This window comes from Haliotis rubra, unplaced genomic scaffold (genome assembly GCF_003918875.1).
Source record: "Haliotis rubra isolate DU_JTF1 unplaced genomic scaffold, ASM391887v1 Scf132, whole genome shotgun sequence".
Lineage (NCBI taxonomy): Eukaryota > Metazoa > Mollusca > Gastropoda > Lepetellida > Haliotidae > Haliotis > Haliotis rubra.
The window spans coordinates 639,046-658,554 of NW_025765248.1; the positions used below are offsets into that span (position 1 = coordinate 639,046).

Genomic DNA, 19,509 nt, shown 5'->3' on the forward strand with positions numbered 1-19,509 from the left:
GGCGACTCCAGCCCACCGCCAAAATTGCCGCTTATTCACAAATGGCTGTCTGGCCCTAATTTTTTCGAATTATCATCGCCTCTCTCCGCTTCGCGTTGGCGATGGAAGACTGACTTTACTTTGTTGTGGTGAACTCTGGTAGAAGAGAATTGCGCCATCCATGCGATTCCCACTGACCCCACTGACCCGACACTGGCTATTTTATACCGCAGTCATGTCCGTGATACGACTCCCGGATACCTACCACTCTCCAGTCGATATTGCTTTCCGCGCGGACTGCTCATATCGTGACTTCCACTACCTTACTCCAGCTCGCGACTGGGGACCAATCTTTCTCGATTGCTCACGCCCGTCCCTGTATCCGCGAGCTTAGCGAACAAAAGGGATCCGTCACGGGTACCCATGTGTGCTGTTTGGTGGCCCGAAGAACTAAGAGAGTCTGCCAATAAGCCGCGACTTTATCTCATTGGCTTGTTTCGTAATTGTATGGTTACAATGATATCGGTTTACCACTCGAGGGGTTGAAGGCAGACTGTAGGGCAGATGCCGCTTTTGTTGACAATACACAGCGCACTGCTCAATGAAGAGATCGGTTCTGTCGCTTCTTGAGCCAGCAGAACGCCTTCATTCGCCATTACCAAACTTGACACGAGATCGTCGTACTCAGGTTGCCGTCTTGATGCTCATACTGTTGATCACTCGGATTGTCTACGTCCAGACTCCAGTCATATGCTATTAACCCGTCTTACGTGAATTTACAGATGCCTCTCTGCATGTCACAACACCATAATAGCTATTCTGAAATGGGAGTCTGTGTTTCAGCTTTGTGGGAGTGGCCTACACTTTACCCTCCCTACCATGAGTGTTTGGTGGGGTATTGTTTTCCAGTTTTTGCCCACTCTAATTTCTTGTCTTTCTGTCTGCAGGTGCGTGTAAGTCAGGAATCGGAGCACTTCCTGCTCAACCCGTTTGGTTTGCTGTACCCCGAGGTGACGGCCTCAACGCTCGTAAAGGTAGACATGAAAGGTAATCTCGTAGACCCAGGATCCACGACGTTTGGTGTAAACAAAGCTGGCTTCGTTCTCCACTCGGCCATCCACCAAGCCCGCCCGGACATCAAGTGCATCATTCATCTTCACACACCCAATGTTGTTTCAGTAAGTTAACAGTCTAAGGCCTAGTTGAATTTCAGTATGCATGCTAAAGATCATAGGGTCACAATCAAGTAAAAACCATGAGAGGGATGGGGAGCGACTTGTTGCCACCATACTTTAGATTCCTAAATTTCCTGATCAGAAGATTGTAATTAAGGAAAGTTGGCAACGTATGTTCCTGCTTGTTTTTTCTTAGAGTAACTCTATTATTAGGGTGGATTATTTATTAGGTTATGATTATGCTGTTAATGATCACACAATAATTAGATTGACCATTGTTATTAAGTTTATCGCAGGCATCGAAGTCTGCAATTGATCATCAGCCTTCATATTTTCACAGATATTTCTTGACATTTTTCTGTCAGTATATCAGTCAGTCACATCCCTAATTGTTTTTTCCAGGTATCGGCAATGAAGTGTGGATTACTCCCCCTTTCACAGGAGTCTCTTATCTGTGGGAGTCTGAGTACTCATGAATACACTGGAATACTGGTGGACCAGGAAGAGCGAGACAAACTTGCTCGCAATCTCGGGCCCACAAATAAAGTAGGTGGTCCTCCAGGATTATATATCCATTTGATATGCCAATATTGAATTTATTATCTATAGGAAGAACTGATGTGATATAACAGACCAATGAAGAGAACTGGTTTAAGTAAGTAACATTTGCTTTAAATAAAATGCTATGACAGCACTGAAATTATGAAAATGTTATGTTTAAGGATAACAATATTGATCTATTTTATTTGTGTCTGTCTGCCAAATGCACTTAGTTTTGAATCCTAGCTATATCTGTTTTTGAAGTGCTTTTTTTGAAGACACAGATTATGTATTTTATACAGATGAGGATTGGAATGATCTAGAACTGAGTCATAGGTAATGGTGAACAAATAAATGAAATGGATGGGGTAAACACTGGTTAGAACTGAATTTGCGCACATTGTGACAGTATCCAAACGCAACAAATGTTTATTTTTCAAACCTGCATGGATGTTTTAGGTGATGCTGTTGAGGAACCATGGAATGGTAGCCTGTGGAGAATCTATGGAGGAGGCGTATCATTACGCATTCAATCTGGTCGCTGCCTGTGATACACAAGTAAGTTTTACTTTTAACTACTGAAGTGATGTAACCGAGTTCAATCCAATTCCTGACCATGGTATCTATCCCTTTGTGTCCATTCCTTTGAATCCGGTATTTTCAACTGTCACCGGTAGCTGCCGCCCCAGACAAAAATGCTTCATGTATATATTTTCGCGATTAAACATCGTGGTCCGGCGTGAAGATTGAGGCTGCGAGAGCCGAGATGTCAGTTGTCAGTGACTTGACTTACATTACATGATCGCGACAAAACATGGAAGATAGTAATTTTATATGTACAACTTTTATGAATGTTGTTGATTTTATTCATTAGTTTATTCAATTTATTTAATGAATTCTAAACATCGCTATTTGCTTTTTGACAATGTTATTGTGGACCGCTGTCAAGCATGTGTCCCAGAATCGTTGTTTTCAACTCGTGAAATGCGGGTTGAAATTCACCACAGGTATATAAACACTAATTATTTGCACATTTCACAGTCATTTAGATAGCTTAATGACATTCTGAACACATTTATCTAATTTAGTTGGACCGCTTTCATTTTCTGATTGTGACAAAATACACAGACTTAACGGCTATATATGCCAAATCGCGAATACTTTTGTCAGGACGCTGTAGGTCGTGAACTTAAGATTAACCCCGCCTGTTTGTCCCTCTTCTTTAGGTATTTTCAAACATAACAATATCACATATTTTCGGAGTAACTATTAATACTTAATTGCTGTTACAACGGTGTTTCAAGGACTATATTGTGAGAGTGCTTTCTGTAACTCCCCTGGATGTGTTATGTACAGATGAGAGCAGTACCAGCAGGGCTAGACAACCTGATCCTGGTCGATGATGAGACCCGGAAAGAGACATTCAAGGTGGCCAGCCAGGGTGGAGGAGGGGTGGACGTCACTGGACGCAAATGGAAGACAGGAGAGCTGGAGTTCGAGGCCCTCATGAGGCAGTTAGATAATGCAGTAAGTCTCCCTTCAATCACCCTTTGTTTGAAGGGTGAGACAGTTGGATAGTGTTTGTCATGCTGAAGATAAGGTTCAAATCCTAGTGTCTGTCACCAATTATTGCAGTGCTGAAACACATGTTAAATCCTTCTCTCAAACCATCATGTTCAGGGCCAAGGTAGATGGGGAGCAGAAATGGTAAAACATTTCAAGAATAATACACTATGGAAAAAGTTCAAGAATAACTGTTTCTTTATTCTTTATTTATTAACTGCCAGTTAATCTCCCATGCGTGAAAACATCTCTTGAGTAGTATTATCATTAACATTGTAAGTTAGTATTGATAGGCATCCTTTCCACATCATTTGAAATTAAGGATAGAAGTCACGGCTCCTAGACATAACACTAACATGAACACAGGCATATTCAAGGTCACTGTACTATAGCAGGGACTAAGCGTTTAATATTTGAAATCATAGAGATGAACATTCTGTTGGTATTTCCAGGGTTACCGCACAGGCCATGTTTACAAGATGCCTATACTGAAGCAGGAGAAGAAAGAGAGGTCTAACAGTGACGTCGAGGTTCCCCCATCCTCCAGCTCCTTCACATATGTTTTTGATGGCGACATCGAACATTCGAAATATGCGTGAGTAAAGCATTTCTCCACATATTTCCCAAGTTCTGCACTGAATGTGACATTGTGTTGCTATTGACACAGTTAAGGGTATTAAAGTTTTTGAAATTGTGACACCTGGTCTTTTGCAATTTTGTATCACTAGTAATGGAATGGGTTGGCATTTTCAGTCATTTTTCATTAACCAAAATGGCAGTTATCATATTTGGGTTAAAGCAAGGGGAAAATTAAGATGCTCACCTGTTGCATTACAAGCCAGACTGTTGTAGAAGTGTTGTGCCTGTGACATTTTTATTTGCTGGAGAGATTGGTTTGTCAGAATGGCTGCTACAAAACTAACATACTCTCCTGTAGAATTACATATCCTTGCATGTAATAATTGTAGAATGATTTGCTCAGTTTTGACGACTCCGCTGTAATTAACAACACTACTAACATGTTTCTGATTGCAGATTGAAGCATCTTTAAAATGTAAAACCCTTTTTCTTGAGCCTATTAAACTCTGGTATTCGGAAGGTTTGGTGCAGATACCCAAGACTTGCTCATATATCACCTTTGATGTTCAGAAATAAAAGTGTGGGATGTTGATTTCTATCCTGTTGTTTTTAGTCTTGAACTTAAAAAGAAATTTAGGAGGCACTTTACCTTTTTAATCAGAAAATATAAGCAGCTTTAAAAGTACTAGAAGTAAGTGGTGTTTACAGTTTATAAGTGTAGTATTTAGATGAAATGGACCCTCTACACATACTTGTCAATGATGGTATGTGGGGTGGGTGGGGTGGGGACACTGGGGGTAGCCTAATAGTTAAGGCCTTCTCTTGTCATGGTGAAGACCCAGGTTCGACATGGGTACAATGTGGGAAGCTAATTTCTGGTGTTCCCCTCCATGATACTGCTTGAATATTGCGAAAAGCGGCGTAAAACAAAACTCAGTCAGTGTGAATGATGGATGATGCCCACACATTTGTCTGAAGGTGACTTGATCCTCAGTAAATGTTGTAGAATGTTAGTATTTAACATAAGGGCCATGACAAGGACACCATGACATTCATCTCTAATTGCAAACAATGGGTAAATATTCTTTAGTACAATGTTGGATAGGATTTTTATTTGTGAAATGCAGTGCCAGAGAACTCCATTTTGGCTGCTTTTGGTCTTGTCTTGTTAACTTCAGTTCTATTTTCCATTGATTATTGAGCTTGTTTCTTGAGTTCTTGCCACCAAGCTTTCATCTCCCAATGTTACTGACAATAGATGTTCACAGCCTATCTTTGATTTATTTGTGTTCTGCAAATGCATGTTGAAATACGGCTGGTGTGGAAACTTTGCTAGAGATCTTCATAACCAAGGTAACAGAACTGATTTTATCAGATTCTGCAGAAGCAGTAGTGATGATATACCACAATACCTGCATGCTTTGTCTTCCACTCTCCTGATAATACCTGCAGTGACCAGTGTCCATACCACTAACGACCTGGATAATAAGTATTGATGACTGTTTACGGTAACCATGGTAACTGTTTAATCGGTCATGTAAATATTTGTCACATTAATGTGTTACTGAATATTCATACGTAAATACAGTTCACAGTGTATGCCTGTAACATAATACTGTTTTTCCTATTGGTATATTTAAAAGGTAATTAGTAAAAATGAAGTTGTTGTGTTCTTTTCTTTGCTGCATTTTATTACATTGTTGATTTATTGTTGGTCAGAACTGAGCAAATCTGTTAATTCATAGATGTTTTCCTTGTAAACATGTTAAAGAAACATCAGTATGAAATAATCAATGGACTGAAACACAGTTCTGTTCTTGCCTTTTTTAAATGTATTTTTTAAATGTATGTATTCACATGTATCCTATTCAACAAGAAGCGTCAGTGTTTAGTTGTGAGTCATGCTAAGAGCAAGCCCCATGTGCTGCAGTGAGACCTAATTCCTGCAACCATCATAAATGTATGGAGGTGTCCATAGTTCAAGACAAGACAAGTGCCAATATCAGATAATGATAAGGACTGGTTATGACTGGATATGACTTGTTCGTAATTTAGTAAACTAATCTGAAATATTTGATTCAAATCAGTAATTTTTTCTGTCTTATGCAGCCTACCTGTGAGCCAATATTGATATCTGAGCAGGTCTAGATAAATCACTGCATTTTGGCTGTTCAGTGGCATCTTCAACATGTGGAGTTAGGTATTGTTTACTTACATTGTGTTTCTCTTTGTATTGGTCAGGTCTCCCTTGAAGACAGCCTTGGAGAGACAGAAACAGGCTTACAAGGCTGGCTGGCTCACATCCCCCAACACATACAAGAGACAGGAACTGGAGGAGATTGGTACAACCAACCCCAAGAAATACACAAAGGTATGTGGAACTCTGGAAGTTTTTATTTCCAAGAGATACATGTTACATATAACAGGCAATTTGTATCAAATACATACATACAAACCAGCTTTCAAGTCAGTCATCATGGAAGTGTGCAGTAATCATTATCTGAGTAATGATAATATCTGATTAATAATAGTACATCATTATTTCCAAGAGATACATGTTACATATAACAGGCAATTTGTATCGAGTACATACATACATATCTACAGACCAGATTAGAATAGTGTAATATCCTGAATGGAAGTGTTCTTAGTGTTGATGAATTTGTTGATTGTGGGTTTAACGTACCCTGATGTGGACCATTGGCCATTGTAGCACCATAACTGGGGGTTCTAAACGTTTTTAGAAAGTTTAGGTTGGCAATAACTGTTGAAAATTGGTGTAGCCAAATGATCAGCATTTCCCTCTGTATGTCATAGAAATATCATTGATATCCACAGTGTCAGTATTGTCTGTCTTTACTATAATAATATCAATTGTAGAATATTTGTAGGATCACATGATGTAGGAGACTAGTTGCTGAGGTCAGCGCTGAACAACAAACTGTAGACTTTTAATGAACATCTTCTTTATGATATCCAGAGTGAGCAACTTGTTGAACCCTTGTCATTGTGTTTCAGTGGGTACCCGAGGGGACAGATTCGCCCTCTAAAACCAGCACCCCTATAAAGGTGGATGGCCCAAATCAGTTTGCACCACAGGGAGATAACCCAAAAGAACTTAAACTGAAGCAGAAGCAGGTATGTAACCATGATGCTGATGTCATGAAGCATGCAGTGATACAAATTTGATGCTCATGATATCACTGAGTGAATTGTCTGGTCCAAACTTGATTATTAACAGACCATCATGTAGTTGGAATAATGGGGAGTGCTGCATTATGGCTACAAACAACATGTCTTATGTTTTATGTTATTTTTCCAGATCCGAAAAGACTACTATGAGGACAAGGTATCAGCTGGACCCCAGTCCAGAGTCTTGGAAGGAATGTCATTTGATGAAGCACAGCAAATGAAAGTGAGTTGGAAGTGTTTACCTTGCTTTCTTGCTTCTGTACAATAATAGTTGTAGATCTATGCACAGAAGTGTCTTTTTCTTAATCCTGATGTGAAATTTTAGAGACTTAGTTTGTGCTTTCTGCAATGTGTGCTAAGAGCTGATTAGAATGTCAAGTTGTGTTATAAGTAACCTTTGAAGAAATTCTTTGAAACTTTGAAATCGTACTAATTCCTGCTCCGGTTTGTCCACAGCAGGATGGGAACCTAAGTAATGCCTCGGACCACGTGATCGTTGTTGGAGCAGCATCTAAAGGCATAATCCAGCGCGACCACCAGCACAACGCTGTAGTGTACAGGTCGTACTACGCAGCCAACCCCTTCGAAAACATGTCGGAGAAGGAACTTGAGGAATACCAGAAGGGGCTCACCAAGCAGGAAGGTAGCTATTGCATGATTACAGGGATACTTGATTATACATCATTATGCAATTCTGAATGCTTTAAAAAAAATTGCCAAAAATATAGAACTGAATGAAACAAGCAGAAATTGTGGAAATGCTTAACAAATTTGTCTCATTCAAGCAGTAGTTGAACTTAGTCATGTGGACTAGTTTACAACCTGAATTTAAATGTCGGGAGTGGCGTAGCCTAATGGTTAAAATGTTTGGTCGTCACACTGAAGACCGAGTTTGAATTCTCACATGGGTGCTGATGTCCCCTGCCGTGATGTTGCTGGAACATTGCTAAAAGTGGCATAAAACCATACACACTCCCACACTTACTTAATGTTTGTACCTCACTGACCCAGACTTGCACTGTACTTTGGGATTGATGGTAATCCATGTTTCTGTGCAGGTGGAGAGGACCTAAGTCCAGGTCCTGATGGCCGCCTCATCTCCTCAGAAGAGCGTATGCAACAGCTCAACTCCACATCTGCAGAAGGTAAGATATGTGTTCAGTATTTGCCTTGTACCAAGAGTGTAGTGTTTCCCTGTTCTGTTGTTCTTTAGCTGTAGATGTTGTGGTCCTGCCACTGTCAACACCCAGAAACAATGCATGCCACAAACCTACAGGATCGTATGTTTTGATATAAGTTCAGGAGAGCATTTCATAATTGCAATACAGTATAAATGTGGTGTTCCTTAATGCAAAGTTTAGTTTGTTTGTCAGAGAATTGTGAGAATTAACTGTATGATTAAAGAAAAGAAAAGAAGAAAAAGCAAGTGTATGTTGGCTTCTTTTGGAGAATTACAACAGTAATTTTGAAACCTATAAAGTCAAAATGAAGAAAATACTTTCTAGGAGCATATCCTGTAATGTTTGTCAATATTTCGATGAGTTGTTTTGTTCGTAGTCCTCTATAGTGACTCCTCTATCAATCTCCTGCATGTCCAGCCTTAAACATATGTTAGACTAGTCATTAAGGAAGTGTACAATCCTTCATTTTGTAATTCCTGATCTGAGGAAAGATTTTGTAGTGTACATAGTACTGTGTTGACATGACTGTCAGTTTGTCCTGCTTAGTGGTGAAAGAAATATGTTTTAACCGGAGTGGGTACTGAATTATTTAATAATCCATATGTCTTTGAAATATCATTCTTAATTTGAGCATGACATGTTAAAATTAAGATTAAGATTGCTCTTTAGAGATTGACACGTTTTGAATGGTAAGACTAAGTTCTGAACAACATGCTAGAGTAATGGTTAGGAACTTCAGTGTGTTTAACTCAACTCAAAATGCTATGAGTGACCTTGCCGATTGTGTGTCAGTTGTACCATGACAGCATTGATCATTAGCAATCCTATGTACTACAGATAGCTGTGATATATTGGGTGACCTAACAGAATACTCACTCGGTTGTCCCTGTTGATATATGGCTGCAATATGCCACAGTCAGTATCTATCTGTATTCTACCATAAGACCCTATTGCAGTTGTATCCAAGTATCTGAAACTAGGAGCTGGCAGTTCTAACATTGAAGCTTACCAAGCTGTACTGTGTTGGTGTGTGCACCCTGTTCTACTCTATAGTGTGTGTGTGTGTTTGTTCTGTGCACGGAGCCTTGTTGTTTCATGTAGAGTCGGGCATTGAGCCACTGCCTGAGGAAACTAACCTAGATGAGAGTGTGAATGGCCAGCCTGAGTCGCTGCCATCCAACAATGAATCAGGTACGTACACAGATCTAGCCTCCGCTGCTCCAGGGAATGGTGCTGTTTCTGTGCTTGCTGAATGATGCTTCAACAATGCTCTGACATTAGAATTGTTTGACATTGGACAATACCCTGAGTCCTCAATTCTTCACAACAATCAATCCATCAATCCCTCCGCTCACTTATCCGTCATTCTTCCTCAATCCGTCCGTCCATTCTTCCACTTACCTATCAATCCTCCATTCATCCCTTCTTCCAGTTATCCATCCATCTGTCCTATCTTTTTTTTTTCTCTCCTATTTTTCTGAATATTATCAGCCCGCTGGATTTGTAGTCTTTGGCTACCAAATTAATGGCTGTCAGATGCCATTGTTCCCTTTCTTCTGAGTACTCTAATGGTACATGATATCCTAATGAAAAGAACACTTCAACTTTATAACGTTCACTAGAATGTTTACAGGTCCTTTGTAATGATGAAATAGGTCTCCTGGATGTCATGAGTCAAACCAAAGACAATGTTGTTCTCGTCATAATGTGATGTTAAACTTTAAAAATGCCATTAGTCCTGAGACTGAGAGTCCTATACTTTGGCATCAAACCTGAAGGACTGCTTTTACTTCTGAACTCTTAGGGGCGGTGGGGTAGCCTAGTGGTTAAAGCGTTGGCTCGTCACGCCGAAGACCCGGGTTCGATTCCCCACATGGGCACAATGTGTTAAGCCCATTTTTGGTGTCCCCCGCTGTGATATTGCTGGAATATTGCTAAAAGCGGCGTAAAACTAAACTCAGTCAGTCAGTCAGTCTGAACTCTTACATCTTTTCATGATTCAGTAGTGAACATCTAGTACCTCTACCCATCCTACCTTAAGTAAATTGGTCTATAGATCAATATCAATCTATAAAATTCTTTAACCAGTTTAGTATTGAAATTATTATCATCTTTAAACTGTTTCATCATCCCTGTGTCACACATCATCCTTTCACTACAGTGTACTACTACATTCATCTCCCTGTCCATCTCCTTGTAACATGGGCCATGGCAGTGGTCATAGCGGCTACTGCTTCAAGCAGTATATGTCAGCAGCATGTTGAAACATCCCTTGTACTACTTCAATGTCAGATGATGAGTTGATGGTCTTCTAATACTAATTTATGTTAATCGATATATCTTTGCTTGTAGAATACTTGTAGTCTTCTATTTCTCTGAATGTAAACGACGACCCGAGGGGTTGTACATTCATGCATGATTTCTTCTCTTTCTCTGCTTTGCTCGGTAGCATTTTACTTGTAAGGCTTTTCACTTTAAATCATAGGTCACCATATTTGAATACTATTTAAGATAAATTGAGCATTAGGGATAGCGTCTTACTAACTTGATGTAAATTTGTAGTCATAGGTGCATGACTGTTCAAGTTGTTAACATACACATAGTGGGGATTCCAGACAGAATAGCTCCCGTGGCTGTTAAAAGAGCAGACTAGTGAAGAATGGGTGGTTACTATGCTTGACCTGATTTATAACATTGTCATGCCCTGATTGCGTAGATCACATTGTACAGCGTGATAAATGTAGCGTGAATATTGCCTACGTAGCATAAAAGAACATTGAATGATTGTTCATGCATATTGTCAATCAACTCTAGTACCACCAGTTCCACCCAAAAAGGGCAGACCTAGAGGTGGGCTTCTGGCAGGCGATGACTTGCATCATCCCCCTCAGCATGGCCAATCAGGTGACAGACTGTGTGTCATGTGACTTGTAGGCTGGGTGCCATGGCTGTGTCTATACTGACAACTGTAGTCATTGTCATAAACATTGTCCTAACATAACTGTGTACTTGAACTCACGGATCATACATATGTTCATAAACTAATGTTTGTAAGTGCAAATTAGGTATTTCATCATTTTCTCAAAATAATATACTCATAGAAAGTAGTATGTGTTAACTTTACATCTCATAATAATTCTTCATGCTGCAAACTAACACTTAAGGCTGTGTTTATTACTTATTTATAAGATTTGTGCTTCATTGTTCTAAACCTGTGGGGTAGCCTAGTGGTTAAAGCGTTGGCTCGTCACGCCGAAGACCGGGTTCGAATCCCAACATGGGTACAATGTGTGAAGCCCATTTCAGGTGTCCCCCGCCGTGATGTTGCTGGAATATTGCTAAAAGCGACGTAAAACCAAACTCAGTCAGTCTAAACCTATGTTAATGTGAGGAGGATCATGTTAGTGCTAAGGTTGTAAGGAATCAGGGTTTTGGACTTTAATAACCTATATTGATATTTCGCTCACATGTTATTAATATATCCGTTGAAAAGATCAATCCCAGTAGACATAATCAGTATGATTGAATAAAATACACAGTTTCTACTGAACTTGTGATGTGGCTACTGAGTTTATTGTCCTACTTATGTGTAGACAGTACAATTAGGTGTAGTAGGGAGCAAATGGAATGAAGAGCTGCCATAAAAATTCATGCTTGACTGCTAGCCCATGACTACTAAATTCTGCTGAAGGCAAAGCAAATATTTGAGTAGTATAAAGGAACTGATAAAAAATGTTATTTGAGAAACGTATTCTGCCAACTGTTGTTGTTAGATAAGTAGGTGGTGGTTCTTTATGTCCTCGTGTTGTAGATACCTGTAACCTGGGCACTGTTGCATGTCACATCGGTAGTGTGTATTGTGCACGTTGTTGCATGCTTGGCACGTGTATTCTTGCATGTTCACAGATGAAAAACGTACTACTCAGGTTAAAAGGTCCGAGTCCGAGCGACAACCTATGAGAAGTCCTGAGAGTGAGTTTCACATCACATGGCATATTCAGACAGCACTTACCTGGAACTGGGAAATGCTTATATTAACCTCAGTCTACGGTTTCAACCCTCAGTAACATAAACTGTCCAAATTCAAAAGAGAAGACAAACATGTGATTTTCATATATATATTTGTTTTGTAACTGATCGTATACGTTTTAAATATGCATTCACTATTCATAACCTGTATTTTCTTCACCTTATTTCCCAAACCTACTTTCCATTTCACATTAAATGATTTATATTCTGCTGATTCAACGTAATACACGTTTCCTCACACATGCCTCTCCCTGTGGTATTTAACATGGTTGACCCGTCTCCCCATCTCAAGTTCTGCAGAACTGACTGGTCAGCACTGCTCAACAGAGACATGTGGAGAATGTGTGACATTGGCTTCCCTTCTACTAGTGGTTTTGTTTATCTGCCTATACTACTTTGTTAAGCTTTTGTTTGTGTCCTAGCTGTGCATTTTGTCTTTTCCTTGTTAGTGATTCGAGAACTTGAGAAGAAGAATCTGGAGCGATCAAAATCTGACAGACAGCCCCGAGGTGAGATGGTGTACATGTGCAGATTCATGTCCTCTTCTGTCTGAATATGGCACTCTTTTCTTCCTACCTATGTCCGTGACTTGATGTCAATTAGACAAGATTACTTTTGTTGTTTGATTCCTGATGTGATTTACAGATATTGAACAGGCAATTGGTTATTTCCCAGAAGTCACAACAAGACAGGCTAGTTGTAGCAGGATGTGGCAGGCCAAATGCCTCTGACGTCACAACAAAACAGCTGCTCTGGCTTTGACCAAATGCCTCTCAACGTCACAACAAAACAGCTGCTCTAGGCTTCTTGTAGGAGGATGTGGCCGGCCAAATAGTGTTTCTTTGACCACTTGAGTTCTAAAGCAGATGTTGACTGTACTGATAGTGTTCAGGGCGTGGGATGTTGAAACATTGTTTTGTCATGACAAGTAGGGGTGACTATTGAAGGGGAAACAACTATTACGATAGCGATAGTCTATTGCAACATACTATTGTTTTTTTCTCTCATTGAACTGTCTCATTTGAAGTCATTTCCCAAATGAATGTATAGTTTATATGAAATAAAAAGGTTTAATCTCTTTTAATAACTGTCAAGAAACTGGAAACCCAGATCAAGTAAACAGTTAAAACATAAAGTTATTGTTTATCATACTTTCAAACTCCGAGCCGCTTGCCGTGTTTGCAGCCATGTTTGTTTAAGAGCTAACACTAAATCAAAGTGAATGAATCTGGTACTGCCTGTATTTTAAGCTGCACATTTATCAACAGAAGTCAATTACTTAACTATCGATAGTCACACATACTATCGATAGTGTTTCGTTCTACCATCGATTAATTGCTATTGGAGACTCAACAATTGCAATCCATCAATAGTTTGATGCACCGTTACAGCCCATATGACAAGGATGTAGACATGGTCTGGAAGCCCATTCCAGCCTGCTCAAGTTGTAGTGCAGTTAGAAGATTGCAGTGGCCCAGTATTGCCACATCCAAGCTGCTGCATGCTGCTTTGATGTAGCTACTACAAAATGTCTGATATTACCTTACACAACTTGCTATTTTAATAATTTTTCTGTGCTGCAGAGGATTGAGAAGTCAAGGTTTCTTGTTCCATCACTGTATACAGGTGCAGGTTGATCAGTTATAACTGCCGAATGCTTCATTGAATGATCTTCATTGTCTTTGCATTCATTAGCTTTGTATTTAGGATGCTATTTTACAGAATGATATAACAAAGTCTTGTATGAGCATTTGTTTATATCCAGCATGTATTTGTATCCCTTAGAGCTAAATGCAAAATTGAAAACCCTTGTCATACTGAACTAACGCATTTGAGCAAGTTTGTGAATCTATGTGTTTGCTGTGAGTAAGTTCTACATGTTACGATCTTCAGATGGTAAGTTTTCCAGCAAGACTTGTGTATGACTTCTGTTGGAGAGTTAGTTACAGAAATGTTTTTTCTGTCAGAAGAAGGTGGTGAAGGTGAGAAACCAAGCTCCCCTGCCAAGTCAGACACCCTGAGGTCGACAGACAGTGCAAGCGGAGGCGACACACTAGAAGAGCGCAGTAGCAAGGAGGTAGGGTTTACCTTCAATATTTGTGTAGACCGTGGACAAGTAATCAGTAAAATGCTCATAGTACACCCACTCAGTGACTGGGACTGCATGTTTTTAATGTGTGCTTAATTACAGATTTGATCTGCTTGAGCAACATTTTGTACCATTTTAAGTCATGGCTTAAAAATGCAAGAGAATTAATATCACAAGTGTAAAGAAACAATTCTGACAGTTGGAATTTACCATAAGAAATTATTTTCTTTTTCAAATTGAAAATTAAGAGCAAGGAACATATATTAATTCGAAATTATACCTCTCAAAAAAGTAACCACGAACAAAGCTTGGCATATCTGTCACTGTTATCAGCATTTAATGGTCACACTGAGAATCCACACTGTCTCCTTCATTTGAGGACCGCCTCCGTGGTGTAGTGGTTAGAGCGTCCGCCCGGAGAGCGGAAGGTCGTGGGTTCGATCCCTGACCTGCGTCATACCAAAAAGACGTTAAAATATGGTACTTGTTGGTCCCTGCCTGGCGCTCGGCATTAATGGGTACAACAAGGACTGGTCGGCTCGGAGTCAGTATAATGTGTCTGAGTGGGGTATTCATGCTTCACTGCGGCATGGTATCTCAGTGGGCTAGCACTATAAAACCAGCTTAAGTCTGGACTAGTACAAGCAGCCGCACATACACATGCATGCATGCACGTCGTCATATGAGTGAAATATTCTCAAGCACGACGTAAAACCCAATTTCACCTCACCTCACCTCACCTTCATTTGAGGTTCAGTGTGTCTTGTAGATGTGGAAATATCTAATATCTATGTTAGTGTGAAGCCTGCTACAACACTTGTAGATCATCCATTTATGGGGACCCTTTCTATTTTATTTAATGAAATATGCTTAAAAATGTTTCATGTTTCTGTTTGAAGCACATACACTTAAATAACAGTAGACATAAAAATGTGGAGTCTCGTTGTATAACTATGTCATCACAACTGTCTATGAGCCAGTGGTGTAATAAGTATCTACACTTGATAACATTTGCTACATTTAATGTGATAGTCATAGCAGATGATTGCTCAGTGCAAAGACCATCTGGTTATTTTTGACATATTTAAGACTGGTATTGTCTGCAAATGTTCATATCTCGCACACATTTCATTCACCTTTGCAGGGCTCCCCAACCAAGGAACAGCCATCTCCCAAGAAGGAGAAGAAGAAGAAAAAGTTCCGCATGCCATCCTTCTCCAAGAAGAAGAACAAGGAGAGCAAGGAAAGTGCAATCTGAGTGTTCCCCGATCAATGATGTCATCGGCAGCAAACTATGTTCTCACTAGCTACACGACTCACTCCATCGTCCCCTCACAGGGGCGCTTTGAGCAGTCCTTCTACCACTTCAACATTTGCTTTTGTTGGGGACATGCTGCAGCGTTGATCGGAGGAGCAGACGGCGAAACCTTGTTTCATTTAGCTTTTATACATGAAAGAGAGAAAGAAGGGAGGCAACTCTTGGTTTATTGCTTGTTACTGTCGTAGTCACAGTCTATGCATTTTCTCGCCACTCATTTCATCCTTGTACCAATGAGAGAAGACTGCGAGATCAGTGCTGCCATTTGTGACATTTGAGGCCATGTGTCCAGCTTACCATGTACCCTGCTAGGTTAGTGAACGAGGAGGAGTTTGGACATCTGGCAGGTTTTATCACCATCATTTTTACGATAATAGTGTCCGGGAGGCTACATTACAGATAATTGTTGTCATGGAAATTGTGCTTCCTGAGGGATAATTAGACCGTTTTTCTTCTGTTATTTTGCATTTTAGTCACTTTTAATCATGTTTTTTGAAATATATGTTAGCACATGTATCACAATATTGCATTTATGTGCAAATGTTTCATGTTCATCCAACAAGTATTCGTACCATCGTTCAGATACTGGCTCCTCCAACAATAGTGCTGTTCCTCCTGAATACTCTCATATCAAGGAGACAGCTGTTCCAGCAAGGCAGAGTCTGTCTGAGTGTGCCGCACTGATAGTGTCACTGCCCTCTTGATGTAGTATTACCATGGCAACTCACAGACATCTGCCGTGTCATATTCTAAAGCATTACACCACATATGGTAGTGTTTGTACGCCTATCTAGATCTTCTGTCGTAGTGGAGGTTGCGTAGACTAAGGGCAGATAACTCTTTGCTTCCACTTCATTGATTTCATGTCACAGTTTGCTGCTGAAAACATTTGAATGACCTAATAAGTATATTCAGGGGACCCTGCTTTCTATTTTCAAACATTAGATATATTTCATGTTACCACAATATTCAGTGAGCTGGAAACCATGTCAAGACTTGCTTGAGGATTTCACAGATGTGTTTTGATTCGTTTTGGACTTAGGTAGCAGAGCATGAATTGTCTGGGATTGGGGATTTTGGTGTCAGGGGAGGTTACTCTGCTGTTTCCTTTCTGGATGTGTGTATCAATGTCAACAGTCCTGTGTAACTTATATACCAGATATGGATCCGTCTGTGAGGCATGACACGAGGACGTGTACAATTTTGTATTGTTTGTGATGTGTACAGCTGTGTCTCCACTCCTGTAAGTCTATGTTCTCTCTCTCGACATTGTTGGGTGCTTGATGTTCGTATCCATTGTACTGATCATATGCCTTTCCGGAGTAAGTCATCAGTGCCCAAGTAAGTCTCAGAAGTTTCATGACATTGAGGAAAAATTAAATGTAAATGTAACAGTTGGGATGTAGAACAGGAGAAAGGTAGTTGATTTGTTTGTTTAATGAAAGGTATATAACCAGGTGTAATAATGGATATAGCAGCATTAAAGCATAAAACTGGTTGGTTCTGATGTGATTTCCCAGCTATGAAAGTGTCCTGTTATATCTAAGGCTTGCAGTTGTCAGCCTGTTTGTCGTAGTTGTAGTTCTCATCTGTAAATAAGTGTAAAATCATACATCAACAAGTGACCAGAATTGCTTTTTAACCTTGTTTTGTACCCATGCATGAGCTGATAAATCGTAGAAAATACCATGGTGACATAGCTTAGTAGAATCTTATGTACATTTGATTGTATAATTGAAAGCGATACAATGGCCTTACTTAACCATGGAATTGAGGCTTTTTCTATTTTATGATTGTCAAGTTTTAAGCGTCATTTGTGTTTTTATAATTCTGTTACGTCCATATTCTAGAGATAGCGGCATGGTTGTGTTTCAACCAGCTCGGGGCAGAAATATTAAACCTGTAAATAACTTGGTGCCAATCCTAGTGAGCATTGCGCTAGATGTTCCACAAGAGTCCTGTTAGCTGCCTGTGGCCGGGTGTTGCTAGGACTAGTTGGAAGTGGCCGTGTCTTTTGCTGCTAGGAGTAGGTACCAGAGGAATCACTTGAAGACTGTACAGTGTAAATTTGACCAATCATGTAAGCTTTTGTTTTGTTATGAATGCCATTTTGTTTTCCTGGCAAGTGTTATGTAGCAGCGATGGAAGCAGACGGTTGTAAACCACTTCCTGTCTTAAATAAAGAGTTCTCTCCCTTTACAGGTAGTCACTTATGGCTCTCTGTTTACAATTTGAAATACTTTTCTATCATTTCCTACACAGTTGTGAACTGGCTATGATAGGGAAACATTCCCAACCACCTTGTCATGGGCATCAAGTCATGACAAGATGCAAACAGGGGCCATTAGAGGTAGCTGAGTAAAGGGAAGTCACAAAGCTTGCTGAGAAGGCACGAGCTGAAATATATTGTTAGTCTTCGCATGAAAAATACAAGCAAACTTTGATTAATTTATGTGAATTGTTACTATGTCATGAATATATACTACCTGTGCCCTCCCCTGGTATTTAAGCGACTGTTCGTACGCTGATCAGAATGCTTTGTTGACTTTAGATGGTGCAATTTTTACATGAAAACTGTTTTAGGAACAATTTTAAGTATTTTATTTGCTGACACTAAGTGGTTGTGAAGTTTACCAGTGGATACTGTGTTCAAGTAGGATTACTTGCTTTTTACAATTCTAGTTGTTTCTCAACAATAATAACCAATACTTATTGTGTAGTTCACCTGTTGCAACACATTGCTTCTTAGTGACTGTTCCGAGACCGTTTCTGCCACGGTCGCAGATGCTGATGACACAAGATGCTAGTGTCTGTCCACTCATCTTTTTGTTATGAACAGCTTGTAGTAACCCTGTACTGCTGTGGCAATAAACATGGTAAAAGTTACTCCTTGTGTTTTGTGATCACATTTCAAGATACTGCTCAAGAACAATGACATTTGTCAAAAGTATGGATAAGAATGTGCGAGTGAACATTGGAAATAGATCCATACACTTGTCCAAATGAATGTTTTAAAAATTCTTCTTCATAATCAACAGTTTACCGAGGATGTGTACTAAGCACAACATTTCTGGTGTCACACGCCATGATATTGCCGGGATGTTGCTAAAAATGGCATAAAACCATCCTCACTACTAAGCACAAAAAGAATTAATAACTCTGCACATAATGTGTATTTGTAAAGTGGAGTGCTCATTAAACAAAAATGCTAATAACAAGGTACTTTCCCAAGAATGATGAAATGATATGCTTTTGTTGGCCACCAGACTGGAGCTGAGCAGCAAACGACACAAAGTCCAACTTTACTGGTGATTCAAATCACATTCTGTGCACTGAGCAATATTCCACCTGCAGTCTGAATAATCAAAATCTGATCCAGACAATCCAGTGACAGCTATGATTATTGATCTATGCTGATTAGGTATGATGACACACCTTCAAGCACTTGTCACATCACACAATCCACAAATCTGCTTCTTGACACCAACACATCTTGTAACAATGCCTCAAGAAAGAGGCTTTATGCTACTTGTAGCAATGTTTCAGCAACATCAGCAGACACTCTTAGTCTCTGAAAATATACCACAAATTCGCTTCTTGACACCAACACATCTTGTTGCCTCAAGAAAGAGGCTTTATGCTACTTGTAGCAATGTTTCAGCAACATCAGCAGACACTCTTAGTCTCTGAAAATATACCATAAATTCGCTTCTTGACACCAACCAAGACACATCTTGTTGCCTCAAGAAAGGCTTTATGCTACTGTAGCAATGTTTCAGCAACATCAGCAGACACTCTTAGTCTCTGAAAATATATGACAGACAAATAGTTCCATTTAAATTACGAGACCAAGTGAGCTGGGAG

At 39.8% G+C, this 19,509-nt stretch overlaps 1 protein-coding gene across 13 annotated transcripts in view; it reads left to right on the plus strand.

Annotated features, from left to right (window-relative positions):
* The window catches only part of LOC124267549 (protein hu-li tai shao-like), a 59,598-nt gene extending 41,067 nt beyond the window's left edge, over positions 1–18,531 (plus strand). For 3 of the 13 annotated variants that reach the window (XM_046702476.1, XM_046702477.1, XM_046702478.1), the window contains exons 5-19: positions 927–1,157; positions 1,557–1,700; positions 2,154–2,252; positions 3,051–3,221; positions 3,710–3,852; positions 6,078–6,207; positions 6,855–6,974; positions 7,159–7,251; positions 7,485–7,671; positions 8,087–8,173; positions 9,311–9,400; positions 12,116–12,181; positions 12,688–12,747; positions 14,206–14,315; positions 15,472–18,531. In XM_046702476.1, coding sequence (XP_046558432.1) covers positions 927–1,157; positions 1,557–1,700; positions 2,154–2,252; positions 3,051–3,221; positions 3,710–3,852; positions 6,078–6,207; positions 6,855–6,974; positions 7,159–7,251; positions 7,485–7,671; positions 8,087–8,173; positions 9,311–9,400; positions 12,116–12,181; positions 12,688–12,747; positions 14,206–14,315; positions 15,472–15,585 — 1,845 coding nt within the window. In that variant the 3' untranslated portion in view covers positions 15,586–18,531. The remainder of the gene's footprint in view (positions 1–926; positions 1,158–1,556; positions 1,701–2,153; positions 2,253–3,050; positions 3,222–3,709; positions 3,853–6,077; positions 6,208–6,854; positions 6,975–7,158; positions 7,252–7,484; positions 7,672–8,086; positions 8,174–9,310; positions 9,401–12,115; positions 12,182–12,687; positions 12,748–14,205; positions 14,316–15,471) is intronic. The other 10 variants (XM_046702480.1, XM_046702479.1, XM_046702489.1 and 7 more) reach the window with 10 other exon arrangements.
* The last annotated feature ends 978 nt before the right edge of the window (positions 18,532–19,509 follow it).